This window comes from Engraulis encrasicolus, chromosome 19 (genome assembly GCF_034702125.1).
Source record: "Engraulis encrasicolus isolate BLACKSEA-1 chromosome 19, IST_EnEncr_1.0, whole genome shotgun sequence".
Classification (NCBI taxonomy): Eukaryota; Metazoa; Chordata; class Actinopteri; order Clupeiformes; family Engraulidae; genus Engraulis; species Engraulis encrasicolus.
The window spans coordinates 11,733,389-11,751,358 of record NC_085875.1 but is presented as its reverse complement, the minus strand read 5'-3'; the positions used below and the strand labels follow the sequence as shown (position 1 = coordinate 11,751,358).

The window sequence follows — 17,970 nt, the reverse complement described above, 5'->3', positions numbered from 1 at the left end:
GGGGGACAAAGGGGTCAGTTGTCCTGGGCCCAAGAAGATGAGGGGCCCATAATTGGGTTCTCATTACATTGAATGTATTGGGTGGGTGGCCCTTTCAGATGACTTTGTCCTGGGCCCAGCCAAAGCTGTCAGCGGCCCTGTGTGTGTGTGTGTGTGTGTGTGTGTGTGTGTGTGTGTGTGGGTGTGATTGTGTGTGTGTGTGTGTGTGTGTCTGTGTGTCTGTGTGTGTGTGTGTGTCTGTGTGTGTGTGTGTGTGTGTGTGTGTGAGAGTGTGTGTGTGTGTGTGTGTGTGTGTGTGTGTGTGTGTGTATTGTATGTGTGTGTGTATGGTATGTGTGTGTGTGTGCGTGCGTGCGTGCGTGTGTGTGTGTTGTATTCCTGTGCTCTTGCCTATGTGTGTGTGAGGCAGACACCCAGACAGAGATTGAGTGTTGATTTATTGTCGGTGTGTCCCACACTCTTGGGTGTTGCCTGCGGTAACCCAGTAACACACACACACACACACACACACACACACACACACACACACACACACACACACACACACACACACACACACACACACACACACACACACACACAGATTATTTTACACTACTCTCTTAACCTGCTCTGATGAGGTTCTGCTTGTGCTACACGCACACACTCACGCATGTACACACATGCACACACTCACTCACGCACGCATGCATACATGCACGCACACACACACTCTCTCTCTCTGCTCTAACCTGCTGCTGCATCATGTTTCTGTGTGTTCCAGGATGACGAGGTGGTGCTCCAGTGTGTGGCCTGCATCCAGAAGGAGAACCGCAAGTTCTGCCTGACCGCCGAGGGCCTGGGGAACCGCCTGTGCTACCTGGAACCCACCTCAGAGGCTAAGGTACGCCACCTGCTGGAACCTTCCACTTCATATCCTGCTTTTGAGTTTTGACGCATTAACCTTCCTGTTAAAACACGGCGTTATAAATTTGCTGTTACCAGGATGGCAATGAATGAGTCAAAGTGCTTTACTAAAGGCTATGTGTTATGTCATAGTGGAGTAGTACTATTGTAATGAACCTTTCAATGACTATAACAGCGTGCCACTGGTGGTACGGCGTGCATTAAGGGGCCACCCCCTTTGTGCAGAGTCTCCGTCCTAATCTACTTTTCACCAAAATTGTAATGACTGTGTCTCGATCTGTTGCTTACTTACTATTACTTTACTTAGGCCTTTACATTCCTTTTGGAACATAGGCCACTGATGAAGTGTTTCCACCCTCGTTACTGTCTGTTACTTAAAGCTCCCAGGAACGTCATGCTGTTATTATTTAGTTGAGTCTTTTCAGCCCAGAGTGAATGGGCCCATCTGCACAAAGAGGCTACAGTACATAGCTATTCATGAAGTTTTGGTAACACTTTATTTTAGGGATACATCTATTAACACTAATACACACAATGTTAATGCCTGCATAAGTAACTTGTAAGGCATGCACTAAGTAAACGCTAAGCCCTACTAGGTCCGTACTAAGGTTAAATTGGTAATAAATCCCTTATTGTGCATGAACAAGACATTTGCGAATACATGCCTAACAAATGTTTGATTTTGCTTTGTACACGCCTTATAAGTTACTTATACAGGCACATTGTATGTATTAGTGCTAATAGATGTATCCCTAAAATAAAGTGTTTCCAAGTTTTCAATGGAGTTGTCTGAAAACGGCTCTGAAGTGGAGCCCTCCTTTTGCTCATCTCCACTTCCTCACCTCAGCAGTAAAGAGTCAAGCTCCCTCCTTACTACTACTGTTAGCAATATAGCAATACAAGGTGAAATACAAACACAGTAAGAGATACAATACAGAGTGAGATACAGTAATAAGTGAAATAGAGTGAGATATTGGCCACTGTGCCCAAAGAAGAAAAGACATTTTAATGATTCAGATTCAAGATTCAAGATTCAAGAGTTTATTGTCATTGTCAAAAGGCAAAGGAATTGTGTTTGGGGTGCAATACTTAGTAGCAGCAGGTTTTCAAGTAAAGTGAACAAGAGGTGAAAGTGACACCATTGCTTGACTACAGAGGTGTGCAAAAGCGTCTTTGTTGAACCTACTCTAGATTCTTTGAAAGGATTTGGTGTTGAGTATCCCTAGTATTGCACCATTAGGACAGGTAGTGCGCTACACAGTGTTGGCAGCGAGACACATCATCAGTTGTGTTCTTAAGCGTCACCGGGTGTTTCGGCCACTTAACACAATACACCCTCTGCTGAGGCTGGCCCACCACAGGCTGATCAGTCCTGGGTGTGTGTCCCGCTGTTAGCTGTTCCTAGCAGCCCAGATGATGTTGCCTCTCTTGAGCCACAACCATGTTGGTGACGCCTGCTATACAAGGATATCTTTGGCATGTGCATCGAGGTGGATAGAGAAGGAGATACAGTGTAATTGCAGATATACGTAGGGTATATGTTCCATAGGCAGAGGTATTGAAGAGCATAGAATGTAGTAATGTGGGGATGGTCATGGGATGATGGGAAAGGGGTGATGGTGGTGACAAGAGTTTGTGTGTGTGTGTGTGTGTGTGTGTGTGTGTGTGTGTGTGTGTGTGTGTGTGTGTGTGTGTGTGTGTGTGTGTGTGTGTGTGTGTGTGTGTGTGTGTGTGTGTGTGTGTGTGTGTGTGTGAGGGGAGGGTGACACGGGCGGGTGGTGGGGGGGTGTTGAGGTGATGAGGGATATGGGTGTGGAGGCATGTAGTAAGTGCATTAGGCACAGCGGTAGACGGCTTGGCTTGGCTATGGTTGGCAGGTTACCAACGTCTGTCGTGCTAACGTCTGATCATGGCAGCCGTACCCAGTCTTGGGAATTTACTCTTGCGGTAACCAGCACACACATGCACGCACACATACATGCACGCGCACACACACACACACACACACACACACACACACACACACACACACACACACACACACACACACACACACACACACACACACACACACACACACACACACACACACACACACACACACATTTAGTCTATGCCAGCAGCCCCAGCTTCTCCATCAGCACCTGACCATCTGATCTGCTGTCATATCTTCGCCTCGTGATCAAGAAGTCTATCCATTTATTTTTTGCTTCGATTAAATTTCTGTTGCGTCGGTAATGGTCTGGCTCCCTGACAGCGATGCCTGGCTTAGACGAAGATGGAGTGTGTGTGTGTGTGTGTGTGTGTGTGTGTGTGTGTGTGTGTGTGTGTGTGTGTGTGTGTGTGTGTGTGTGTGTGTGTGTTTCTCCCTTTGTGTATGTGTGTGTGTGTGTGTGTGTGTGTGTGTGTTTGTGTGTGTGTGTGTGTGTGTGTGTGTGTGTGTGTGTGTGTGTGTGTGTGTATGTGTCTGTGTGTGTGTGTGTGTGTGTGTGTGTGTGTGTGTGTGTGTGTGTGTGTGTGTGTGTGTGTATGTGAGCATGTGTGTTTGTGTGTGTGTCTGTGTGTCTGTGTGTGTGGTGATTCTTGGGCTGGAGGATATATGGAAAAGGTGTGTGTGTGTGTGTGTGTGTGTATGTGTACGTTTGCGTGTGTGTATGTGTGTTTGCGTGTGTGTGCGCTTGTGTGCGCGTATTTGTGTGTCTGCAGATATGTGTGTGAGTGTGTGTATATGTGTGTGTGTGTGTGTGTGTATGTGTGCGTGCGTGCGTGTGTGCGTGCGTGCATACGTAGCTAAGTAGTAGACAACATAAAACAGCTTACAACTGCCAATATGTGACACAATCTGTGTCGTAGGATGTTATATAACTATGTTTCTTATTTGTGTATTTGTTATTCATCATTGTATGATGCATTTTCAAAAGGCATGTTGTTTTATTTCTCTTCATTTGAATGTTCTATGTGTTGCTATGTCTTTTAGCAATCCTTCACCTCAGATAAACCGTCTCAATGAGATTCACGCTGTTCCCAAGGCTGAGCTCACTTCACTACACTACATTGGAAACACTCATTAAAATACTCCCACTACCGTTTTACACTGCTGGGAACAGAGAGAGGGAGAGAGAGAGAGAGAGAGAGAGAGAGAGGCAGGGAGAGAGAGAGAGAGAGAGAGAGAGAGAGAGAGAGAGAGAGAGAGATTGGTATGGAGAGGTGTAGAGAAGGAGAACATAGAAAACAACATACAGACAGTACATACATACATACATACATACATACATACATACATACATACACGCATACATACATATAAATGTAACGGAGGCCAACTAGCAGAGTGTGACATCGAACGTTAGTAAACCTCCCTCCCGTAGCCTCAATACAGTGCGTTAGCATTGGGCTATCGGACCGGCCCTTTAGCTCAGCGCGCTCGTACTGTGACTCCCATTGTCGAACCGATGTAGTTGACGAGGTGTCCACTGCCAATATGTGGCACAATCTGTGTAGTAGCATATTGTTTAACTATGCTTCTTATTTGTGTATTTATTTATTGTATGATGCATTTTCAAAAGGCATGCTGTTTTATTTCTCTTCATTTGAATGTTGTATGTGTTGCTATGTCTTTTAGCAGTCCTTCACCTCAGATAAACCGTCTCAATGAGATTCACGCTGTTCCCAAGGCTGAGCTCACTTCACTACACTACATTGGAAACACTCATTAAAATACTCCCACTACCGTTTTACACTGCTGGGAACAGAGAGAGGGAGAGAGAGAGAGAGAGAGAGAGAGAGAGAGAGAGAGAGAGAGAGAGAGAGAGAGGCAGGGAGAGAGAGAGAGAGAGAGAGAGAGAGAGAGAGAGAGAGAGAGAGAGAGAGAGAGAGAGAGAGAGAGAGATTGGTATGGAGAGGTGTAGAGAAGGAGAACATAGAAAACAACATACAGACAGTACATACATACATACATACATACATACATACACACACACACACATACATACACGCATACATACATATAAATGTAACGGAGGCAAACTAGCAGAGTGTGACGTTGAACTTCAGTAAACCTCCCTCCCGAAGCCTCAATACAGTGCGTTAGCATTGGGCTATTTGACCGGATCTTTAGCTCAGCGCGCTCGTACTGTGCCTCCCATTTCCGAACTGATGTAGTTGACGAGGTGGCAGGTTCGCGTCCCCAGGGGACGAACTGTACGGGAACACCTCTGTCACAGTGGTGCCGTGACCCGGATGGGAGGGAGGTGTAGGGCGGAGAGTGTAACGGAGGCCAACTAGCAGAGCGTGGCGTGGAACGTTAGTAAACCTCTCTCCCGAAGCCTCAATACAGTGCGGTAGCGTTGGGCTATCGGACCGGCCCTTTACCTCAGCGCACTCGTACTGTGCCTCCCATTGTCGAACCGATGTAGTTGACGAGGTGTCAGGTTCAAGTCCCCGAGGGGGACGACCCTTGTGGGAACACCTCTGTCACATACTATACATACATACATACAAACATGCATATGCACACACACACATGCATACGTAGATAGAGATTGACTGCAGAAAGAATGGGAGAGGATGGGAACCGAGGGACAGGAAGAGGAAGATGAAAAGGGAAATGCGTGTGTGTGTTTGTCTGTGTGTATCTGTGTATCTCTTTGTCTGTGTGTGAGCAGGAGGGTAGATGGAAAAGATATGCGTGTGCCTGCGTGTGTGTGTGTGAGCGCGTGTGTGTATGTGCGCACGTGTGTGTGTGGGGAACTAAGCAGTAGGCAACATGAAACAGCTTACCACTGCCAATATGTGGTACAATCTCTGTAGTAGCATATTGTTTAACTATGCTTCTTATTTGTGTATTTATTTATTGTATGATGCATTTTCAAAAGGCTTGCTGTTTTCTTTCTCTTCATTTGAATGTTCTATGTGTTGCTATGTCTTTTAGCAGTCCTTCACCTCGGATAAACCGTCTCAATGAGATTCACTCTGTTCCCAAGGCTGAGCTCACTTCACTACACTACATTGGAAACACTCATTAAAATACTCCCACTACCGTTTTACACTGCTGGGAACAGAGAGAGAGAGAGAGTGAGAGAGAGAGAGAGAGAGAGGCAGGGAGAGAGAGAGAGAGAGAGAGAGAGAGAAAGAGAGAGAGAGAGAACATAGAAAACTACATACATACACACGCACTAGTTGTGTCAACAATAATCGATTTGGGAATGCATTGCAATGCGGGGCAGGGCAATTCAATAACTAATTCGGCAAATGCCATAATCTATGCAATATTTTTTTAAGTTTCAATTATTTCCGTGGGAATTTCGGGAGTAAATTAATTTTATATTACACACTTCAAGGCATTGAAAACTGCAGGACTGATACACACAACAGGCAATAAAATATTGTTCAGTATCTGACCGCTTGTATTGCCTCATGAATGATGAAAAAAATGTCCTTGCTTTCAGTTGAAATGTAATGCATTGCAATTCATCACAGAAACGAACTGAATCGATTTGAATCGAATCATTACCTCCCGAATTGTAATCAAATCTAATCGTGAGGGCAGTGCCAATGCACACCACTAATACAGTACACACACACACACATACATACTGTACATACATACATAGGGATGGACTGGGGTAGACAGATTGGGAGAGGATGGGAACCGAGGGACAGTGAGACAGGAAGAGGAAGATGAACATGGAATTTGAAACACAGCTTGAGTGCCATGGTAACTGCATGGTCTAGGAGCCACAGACCGATTGCTTTGCTTCAGCTCTCAGTAAGCAGGGGAGCGATAGAGTGATTGGGAGAGAGATAGATTAAAGAACAGATGAGTATATGGTGTATTCAGAGGAGGATAGAGGGATAGAGGGTGATAAATGAAAGAGGAGTGGAGCGTACTGTATATGGTAGACAGGAAAATGAGAATTGGGGAGAGGAATGGATTAGAAAAGAGGAGAGGAAGCGGCATGCGTCTGGTAACGGGGGGGGGGGGGGGGTAGAGATGGAGAAAGTGATGCATTAGAGAAGAGGAGAGGAAAGACATGTATCCAATAATTGGAGGAATGATACAGAGTCATGAAGGGAAAGAGTGAGAAAAGAAAGAAAGAGCAGAGCAAGGGTGGACCCAGTAACAAGAAGAATGTGTGAAGGAGTGATGAGAGAACTATTGAATAGAGGGGAAAGCAGATGGAGATTTTAACCCATGTGGCAACACAAATGGATAATACTTAGCTTTCGTGTTTGGCTCAAGATCTACAGTTCATCATTTATTTCATTTCATAATGTGAATGCGATGGAGTCTAAACTAGAATTGACATTCAGTGTTCAGAATGAACAGCATACTGCCTTTCATTGCATTAACATTGCCCTCGGTTTAGCTCAATTATGGTTCAGTCATTGTAGTAGTAATACTGACATTAACACAGTTATCGCACATGTACTACTAATAAACACTGTAGTAGGTACATTGGATCTGTAATACAAATATGAACACATACAGTATTTACCACTGTCATGGAAAGAAATAGGGCTTTTTGAAAAGTTCTACATTTGTGTCTTATTGTTTCTAAGCTGCACAGGGTTAACATTGAGTTAACCATGTTGCATTGAGCGTGCTGTATAAACAAATTAGCTTGACCTATTCAGTGTCAAACGAATTTTGGCTGCGGAGGCCAAGTGACTGTTAAGGACTGCTTGCTCAGGGGTGCTGCCTGGCTGCCAGAATGGCTCTTTTATTTCCAAAAAAGTGACCTTTTTAATTTAGAATGAGAGAGAGGCAGAGAGAGAGAGAGACAGAGAGAGAGAGAGAGAGAGAGAGAGAGAGAGAGATTGTAAATCGTGATACTATATCATTGTACTCCTTTAATGAGCTATATTGCCTGGCTATCACCAGCCTAAATCACATGTAAGATTTAGCTTGGGAATCACACATTTTCTTGTCAAGGAAGTTTGGTTTGTGACTGTCCTTTGCAGTTTATTGGGTGCTACGAATGTCAGACATTATGTGTAAATAGCCCAAATACTGTTCCTCTTAATTATCTTTTAAATAGTTTAGATTCTTAACTAACTTGCAGCACTGTCAACTGTACAAGTGTCTAATGCAGCATGGGAATTCCCTGGCCAATGTGTTGTGGGTGTGCTGTGTGATCTCAAGACTTGTTCACTAGACAGCTGAACCCTGATTACATCTATCAGTGGTGGTGCATTACTAGAGAGAGAGAGAGAAAGAGAGAGAGAGAGAGAGAGAGAGAGAGAGAGAGAGAGAGAGAGAGAGAGAGAGAGAGAGAGAGAGAAAGAGAAAGAGAAAGAGAAAGAGAAAGAGAAAGAAAGAAACTGAACCCTCTACATGACCTCTGAGAATCCTCACAGAAGCCCATATTAGGACATGAAAGCCTTAAATGCTCAATCATGCCGATAGTCCATTTGTACAAGCAAGCATAATGTTAAATTATGTTGTGTAATTTCTGCTCCGACATGCTAATGAAAGCCACAGAGAAATAGCGAGTAATTTTGGGCTGAAATGTGCAAGCAGGCTTTATAGCAGTTTGGGAAGAAGAGACGGAGGACCATTATGCTTATGCCTGTCATGATTATTATTACCCATAATGAAAGCGAGTTATTTTCCATAATTGTGCTATTCGCTATTGCTATTGCTATTGCTATTGCTGCTGCTGCTGAGTCGCGCTGTGTCAGAGCTATGGCATCTGCGTGGGGAGGGAGCCAGATCCGGAATGATTACCAGCGATCAGGAGCAAATGGATGAAACCTTGTCTGCTGGAGGTGGGGAATAGGGCAGAGGGGAGCCCCTGCCATTTCGAATTGCAAGAGCTAAACCACTTTGTCAGTGGAGGGACCCAAAGGAACCATTCTGCCCACAGGGACTCTGTGAGCAGTACAACTGCACAAAGAACAATCAAGAAAGATGGCAACCTAGCCCCCACGTCAGTGCTAGATGCATGTGGTGCAAGGCGTGTGCGTGCGTGCGTGCGTGCGTGCATGCGTGCGTGCGTGCGTGCGTGCGTGCGTGCGTGCGTGTGTGTTTGCCAAAGAGTGTACAGTCTGTTTGACTCGGAGTGCGTTTAGTGCACAGTGCCCCAGGCAGATGACTGAATCACACTGCGGAACTGGGTGAATCTTGTCAGTCAGGACCACCCAGTTATTACATTACATTTCTCTTAGCTGACGCTTTTCATTTTATTCAAAGCGACTTTCAGGTTTTTTTTGTTCAGGGTGTTGGCTACAGTCCCTGGAGCAATGTGGGGTTAGGTGCCTTGCTCAAGGGCACTTCAGCCATGGATGGAGATGTAGGGAGAGGTCAGGGGGGATTCGAACCTGCAACCCCTAGATTGAAAGACCAACTCTCTAACAACTAGTCCATGGCTGCCCCCACAGTTATAAGACTGCATCAACTTTATTTACTCCTTTTATTTTCTCCTTTATTTACTACTTTAGTTTGGGGTTCAAACCATTTAGTATTTTAATCTGTCTGCCCACTCATTTCATCATCTGTGACTGTTACCTCGCAAATCACACTGTTTGGTTGCGTTGGGTCCTTCACAAATAGACAAAAAACAACAACATCCCTATCAAATTGAACAAATAAATAAGCAAATGTAAAGATTTTCATGAGTTTTTGTGATCATCTCATGTTGGAACCCCTCTCCCCTTTGAACAGATGTCCTCTTGCACAACTGCACAACATTGCAGTCAGTAAAACATGAAAAAGTAAGTTGCACTGCTGCCTTGAGTTTGTACGTTAACTCAACTTGAGAAAGCCTGGCAGTTTGCCAGCAGGGCAACGTACCTTTTTACGTTTAACTGGCTTGTAATTTCGGTAACACTTTATTTTAGGGATACATCTATTAGCACTAATACATACAATGTTAATGCCTGCATAAGTAACTTGTAAAGCATGTACTAAGCAAATGCTAAGGCCTACTAGGTCCTTACTAAGGTTAAATTGGTAATAAATCCCTTATTGTGCATGAACAAGACATTTGCGAATACATGCCTAACTAAAGTTTGATTTTGCTTTGTACTTGCCTTGCAAGTTACTTACACAGGGACATTGTATGTATTAGTGCTAACAGATGTATCCCTAAAATAAAGTGTTACCGTGATTTCTTACAGTGTGTGAGTGACACAGACAGCCTTCCATCATTCATCCGGCACCCCCTGCAGCCATTTGCCCTGCCTGCCACACAACCCTGGCTGTATTGTGCCTCCCTTGGTGTTATTATCATTACGGTATTATTGCGATTGTTATGGGGGATTGCCACAGCCAACGCTAATTGGATTTAGCTCGTCTGCTAATCATAATCCATTAGCATTGTTTCACCGCCGCTAATTTACTGTACCCGCGACTGGGCGGATGAACATGAGGGAGCGCCCTGGAGAGAGAAAGCAGAGCGGCTAGGGGAGACGAATATCAGCAGCAGAGGAGAATGAGGAAGAGAAGAGGAGAGGGGGAGGAGGAAGAGGAGAATGAGGAAGAGAGGAGGAGAGAGGAGAATGAGGAAGAGAAGAGGAGAGGGGGAGGAGGAAGAGGAGAGGAGAGTGGGAGGAGGAAGAGGAGAATGAGGAAGAGAGGAGGAGAGAGGAAGTAGAGCGGTTAGGGGAGATGGATATCAGCAGCTAAGGAGGAAGAGGAGGAAGAGGAAGAGGAGAGACAGAGCAGTTAGGAGAGACGGATATTAGCAGCAGTGGAGGAAGAGGAGAGGAGAGGGGGAGGAGGAAGAGGAGAATGAGGAAGAGAGGAGGAGAGAGGAAGCAGAGCGGTTTGGGGAGATGGATATCAGCAGCAGAGGAGGAAGAGGTGGAGGAAGCGGAGCAGTCAGGGGAGACAGATATGAGCTGTTGAAGAAGAGGAGAGGAGACAGTAGAGAGGAAAAGAGGAGGAGGAGGAAGAGAGGAGGATGGGGGAAAGGAAGCTGAGCAGTCAGAGGAGACGTGAGCGGTGGAGGAAGGGAAGAGGAGAGGAAGAAGACGAGAGGAGGAGCAGAAGGAGAGAAGGAGAAAGAGTGGAGGAGAGGAGGAAGAGAAGCAGGGCAGTCAGGAGAGACAGATATACAGTGAAAGAAAGTGAAGTGAAAGCAGCTCACTCCACAGCACACAAGTGAACACTGCACACTGCACACAACGAAATTACATTTATGCCTCACCCGTGCAAGGGGGCAGCCCTCAGTGGCGCCCCATGGGGAGCAGTGCGGTGGGACGGTACCATGCTCGGGGTACCTCAGTCATGGAGGAGGATGGGGGAGAGCACTGGTTGATTACTCCCCCCACCAACCTGGCGGGTCGGGAGTCGAACCGGCAACCTCTGGGATGCAAGTCTGACGCCCTAACCGCTCACCCATGACATGCCCATATATGCAGGGGAGGAAGAAGAGAGGAGGATGGAGGAAGAGCGGAGGATGGGGGAGGGAGATGGAGAGGAGGAGGAGAGGGAAAGAAGAGAAGTAGAGGAGAGGGAAGAGGAGAGGAGAAAAGAATGGCATAAGAAGAAATTGGGATGGAAAAAGAAGGATAGAGGAAGAAAGAGGAGGAGGAGGAGGAGAGGAGGACATTAGGGGGGAATAGAAAAAAGAAGAGTAGAAGCAGGACATACCTGAATGGAAGAAAGAAATGTACGCTCTATAAAGAAAAAAAACTAATGAGACCTGCCATGCTGACAGAGGCCATTGAATCAGGAAGGAATAGACAGACGGAGAAAGAGAATGAAAAAAAAATGAATGAAAAAAACTTAAGCAGAGAAATAAAATAAGAGAGTCGAACTCAGAGGGGGAGGAGGGGTAGAGAAAAAGATTCACAGAAATGAAAAATCGAGCGACAGAACAGCGAAATGATGAAGAGAGATGCACAGATGTTTGACTCCTTGAAGACGTAGGTAGCAGATTGAAAGGGTAGACACAGAGGAAGCTCCGGAAATTGGCAGACACAGTCAGACAGAGTCATGAGACACTACTTGATGGATGATATCGACAGATAGCAGATAAAAAAAAACTAAATGGCCAGACACACAGAGACAAAACACAGGCCACCTTCAAAGACAGGCACACAGTGGGTATTTCTCAAAACCTAGTGCGCGCACTTCCAAGTGTATTCAGCCTAATAAGTCACGCCCAGTGATTGGATACTCTTTATTAGTCACACCCAGTGATTGGATACTCTGTGGAGTTCACCAAAGACTATCCAATCACTGGCGTGACTAATTAGGCGGATACACTTGGAAGTGTGCACACTAGGTTTTGAGATATGCCCTGTGAGTGTGTGTGTGTCAGGTGCAATGACATCTATTGCGGACCTTTTCCAGAACCTACTGGAGTCATCCTCTTATCTATTCCCAACAAGCAGACAGTGACTATCAACAGAAGACACACAAAACACACAGACATACAGACTCATATAAGCTTGCACGCACGTACGCATGCACGCACGCACGCACACATGCACACACGCATACACACACACACACACACACACACACACACACACACACACACACACACACACACACACACACACACACACACACACACACACACACACACACACACACACACACACACACACACACACACACTCACACACACACACACACACACACACACACACACACACACACACACACACACACACAATAGATTGAGAACAGACAGATATTTTGTAACCCCCACCAGAGAGAGAAAGAGAGACAGAGAGACAGACAAACAGTCAGACAGACAGACAGACAGACAGACAGACAGACAGACAGACAGACAGACCGACAGACAGAAAGACAGGTACAGTACTCTCTGATCAGAGTAACCACCGGTACAAATACAACCTGTCACCCTCATCCCCCTCTGAACAATCAGGCCCTCTCCTTCCCTCTTCTCTCATCCTCCTCTCCTCCCCTCCCCTCTCTTGTCCTCCTCTCCTTTCCCCTCCTCCACTCCTCCTCTCCTCTCCTCTCCTCTCCTCGCCTCTTCCCCTCCTCTAGTGCATCAGATGGTAATTACCAGAGACAGGAATGATGCATGACCTCTCCGCCTGCCAGTTTGTCTCCATTGGCTTTTATTTGTATGAAGAGCATCGCTCCCCAGGGGAACAGACAAACACAAATACACACACACACACACGCACGCATGCACGCACGCACGCACGCACGCACGCGCACGCAACCACACACACACACACACACACACACACACACACACACACACACACACACACACACACACACACACACACACACACACACAAACTTGCGCATAAACACGCACACACGCACGCAATCACTACCTGACATGCGAAATCATATACACATAATGAAATGCACACGCACACTCAAGGACATCAACAAGGACATGGTACACAGGGAAGGAGGGAGGCAGAGAGAGAGAGAGAGAGAGAGAGAGAGAGAGAGCGAGAGAGAGAGAGAGAGAGAGAGAGGACCTTGCTCCCTCACTTATTCATTCATGTATTAACACCTCAAAGGAAGTGTAGGTGTGCAATGGGGCATAATGGCTTAAAATTACGGTAACACTTTATTTTAGGGATACATCTATTAGCACTAATACATAGAATGTCCCTGTATAAGTAACTTGTAAGGCATATACAAAGCAAAATCAAACATTTGTTAGGCATGTATAGGGAGGGAAAGTAATCTCATCGCCCCCTGCTGGCAACGTTCCAACCACCTGCAACAAATGAATGTTTTTTTTCTTTGAAAAATTACATCTCGGCCCTGACGACGAAGTAGAAGTAGTGGCAGTCATATTATGGGCATGTTGGCCCGTTTTATCGAACCAGGTGGTAAAATGTTCGGTTTTTCACTGATCTGAGCTGATTTTAATATTCTTTAAAAAGCTAATACAGAACTACACTGACTGGCATGTGTGGCTTGTTTACTCCATGTAATTAGCATAGCCAAATTAGCATAGCCAAACATGAGCCAGAGAGGTGGTTACTTGTCACCACAGAAGCCATCATATCTACTAGAGAATTTAAAACCATACCAAAATGATCGCGTGTATATATGTGTAATAAGAAGACAATGTGGAACTCATAGGATTACAAGAATGTGAAGATATGCGAAGAACTTGCGTTCGTTCGCGTTCATTTGTTTCTCTGTGTTGTCAACGAGGCGCGAAGCACAGCATGCTGGGAGCTGTAGTCCGTTTCCGACCAGATTGGCACAATTTCTATTTTTCTTAAAAGGGCAAAAAATGACTTGAGATTTTCACAGGTAGTAGTTTATGCTATTGTGTACGCTGAAAAATGTGTCTGGTGTTATAGTTCCAAGTCATATCTTTGTGGGATTTTTTTTAAAACTTGTCTATGGGAGTTTCAATAGGATCACCCTGGTGTTTGGAACGTAACCGCTAGGATCGCTGTTTTCCACTTTCCCTCCCAATTCGCAAATGTCTTGTTTATGTACAATAAGGGATTTATTACCAATTTAACCTTAGTAAGGACCTAGTAGGCCTTAGCATTTGCTTAGTACATGCCTTAAACTAAGGACTGTAACGCGCTCAACTCAAACAAAGTAAACAACTGGGTGCTCATTCCTCGAGAATATATGAATTAAAGAAAAAGCAGGACAGCACTCCAAGTTTATGTGGTTTATTGCCCGTCAGACGTTTCGGGGTTAACCTTCTTCAGTGTCGGGCAAAACCCTTAGTACATGCCTTACAAGGTACTTATGCAGGCATTAACATTGTATGTATTACTGTAGTGCTAATAGATGTATCCCTAAAATAAAGTGTTACCAAAATTACTCCAGACTTTGTTGAATCTTTGCCCCTTCCTAGCATCCTGGAAAGGAAGTTCAAAGACAAGGTTAAAACAGTACAGTCTACAGTACCATTTGCCAACTAATCTTGGCGACTTGATTATTCCTTTGATTATATTCATTAATTCTTTCAGACGTACAGACAGTGTGCCAGGGGGCATTAACATTATGACAGTAAACAGTGTTCTTATAGAGTTGCAAATTGCTGTACAAAAGTCACTTCATCACCGCCAAAGATCTTGGCTGCAAAGGACACAAGCGTGCAAGTTAGGTACCGATATCAAAATAGTCAATGTCAAGCCTTTCAGAGTCAAGCACTAAAAAGACTCAAGTCTTTAATGTCTTACTGTGCATATCGCTACTGTTGGAGAATGTGTCAGAGAAGGAATTTCAATGCCATTGTTTTATTTAAAGCCGCACTAAAGCATTTTGCCTCGTTGATAGCCCTATGGCTTAGAAGCACAATGTAACTGAATGTGCAAATACACAACCCCTGTTTTAAGTTTGTTGTGCACAGAATGGCAAGTCATAATATTTGATTATGTGTGTGACATTGTAGTCGCCTATTAACATGGTAGAAAAGTATTTTAAAGAAATAGTTAAGTGTTCCCCTGCTCGATTGGTGCACATTGCAAGACCACATTGATTACTTCGTAACTCATTCTAGGTCTGGGTCCTCGGTGCCCTGGAGCACTCGGGCAGGAGGAGTGAGCTCAAGTCTGGTTTTAAATGCATGACGTCTGACCAATCACTGAGAGTTGACGTTCATGACGTATGTTAATTCTCCCAAGTGACTTATTGGCCGGTAACACCGGTTGTCTGAAAAATTTAATCAGACCATTCGAAGATTACAAAGTAATTAAAAATGAATAGTCTGGTCTGTCAGGCTACATTGCAAGGCTACGTTATAGCACAACCTAAAGGGCCGTACACACACGTCGCTACTAGTTACTCGCTCAGCAAATGAAGTCAATAGAATGTCGATATGTTCCAGTGAGATAGCAGGCGAGTAGGCGAGTACTGTACAAGCGATGCGATGTGGGCGGATCCCGAGTTGAAAATATTTTATCTTCGAGCGAGGCGAGTAAGCGAGTAACTTTCGGTACTTCCCGCCTGTTCATTGGCAGTTAAAGCCGCGGGAACTTTCAGCGAACGTTCCATGAAAGAGTGGCGAGTAGGCGAGCAAGCGAAAAGCTAGCTATGTGTGTGTACGCCGCTTAAGTAAGAGAACATGAAGATCCTATCTATAGCATGCATGGTCCTGACAGTTCATTAGGGAAAGAAGGCAGAGACAGAGAGAGGAAGGGGAAAAGAGAAGGAGAGAAGGAGGAAGGGAGAGAAGGAGAGAGGGAGGGGAAAAGAGAAGGAGAGAAGAAGGGAATGAGAGAGGAAGAGAGGGAGGGGTAAAGAGAAGGAGAGAGGGAGGGAGGGAGGGAGACTTGGGCTGACTCGATGGCCATAAAGCAGAGAGAAGCAGAGTGAAGACAAGTCAGCAAATACTAACGTAGTAAAGCTGTCTCTTCCCCCAGCACTAATATCTCCCAGGTGAATGAAGACACACACACACACACACGCAAACACACACACACACACACACACACACACACACACACACACACACACACACAGACACACACACACACACGCGCGCGCTCAGACGCACACACACACACAGACACACACACGCGCGCGCGCACTCAGACGCGCGCACACACACACACACACACACACACACACACACACACACACACACACACACACACACACACACGCATGCTCACACACACACACACACGCACGCACGCACGCACGCACGCACGCACGCACGCACGCACGCACACACACACACACACACACACACACACACAGACGTCACCGATGACGCAGGTAGGCTAGACTGAAACATGGAAGCAGCTCTGCAGAAATAAAGGCCATGGCTATATTTACACGCTTGTGGCCAGAAATACCCTTGAATGCCTCTAAAAGGAGTGCCCACCCCCCATGGGAATGGTATATAAAAAGACTCAGACCCACTCAAAAACACAGAGTTGCAGATAAGCACATATACATGTACGCACACACACACAGACACACACACACGCACGCACGCATGTGCACGCGTACACACGCATGTGCACGCGCACACACGCACACAAACACACACACACACACACACACACACACACACACACACACACACACACACACACACACACACGCTCAAAGGGGTAATGCACAGCAGCCTTCTTTGGGAAACACACACACACACACACACACACACACACACACACACACACACACACACACACACACACACACACACACACACACACACACACACACACACACACACACACACACACACACACACACACAGTGTCTGGGCTGCACAACACACCCGCATGCACACAAAAACTGTACATATAGTGTCTCCTGGTGTCTGCACTCTCGTTGGCATTGCCCCCTACTTTCACTCTTGACTCCCCATACATTGGCATCTGCCACTTCAAATTAGGTCACTGGGTTTCTCTCTTTTTTCTTTTTTTTCCTCTCTGTCAACTTTTTTTTTTCTCCCCCGCCCGGAATAGTGGAACTCTTAGAGTGCACAGACACACCACTGGCCGTGTTTTACTGAAAAGCAGATGATTAAAATGCATGGAGAAATTGATTATGGTTTCAGGTTTATGCTGATGGTTATTGATTGATGTAAAGAAATCCATGGCTGTGACCACAGGCTGTGGCATGCTGAGGACCTTGTTAGCATGCTAACGACGTAACATGCATATGCCTACTGCACTGTACCCCGTATGCTTTATTCTTAGCTTCTGTGGTCAAGGTTAATTTCTCAAGTTAAAGGCCCTGCTGTGGCCTAATGGTAGGGTACTGGGTTATTATGCCGGTGACCCTAGTTCGATATCAGTGTTAATTTCGTCAGCTTTTTAAAATTTAGTCTTAGTCTTAGTCACAATGACGAAAATCAATTTTAGTCTTAGTCAAATTTAGTCATTGCCTTCACAATTTAGTCTTAGTCTTCGTCTAAATGACGAAAATTAATTTTCGTCTTAGTCAAATTTTAGTCATTTTAGTCAACATTTCACATTTTCGTAATTTTAGTCAAATTATTACACAAATTATTACTAGATAACCTATTGCAGCAAACATTCACAATGTTACTAGCTTTTTTCCCACCAAAACCCAAATCAGTCCTGTAAAATGTCAACAGCATTTTTTTTGTTTTCCTATTTGTTAAGTACTTTGAGTTGCATGCCTTGTATGACACAGTACTATACAAATACAAT

The 17,970-nt window shown here is 45.2% G+C and overlaps 1 protein-coding gene across 1 annotated transcript in view; it reads left to right on the top strand.

The window, feature by feature from the left end:
- Positions 1–17,970, top strand: part of LOC134435204 (ryanodine receptor 3-like) — a 414,716-nt gene that overhangs the window by 70,507 nt on the left and 326,239 nt on the right. Inside the window, exon 2 of the mRNA XM_063184070.1 lies at positions 764–883. Coding sequence (XP_063040140.1) covers positions 764–883 — 120 coding nt within the window. The remainder of the gene's footprint in view (positions 1–763; positions 884–17,970) is intronic.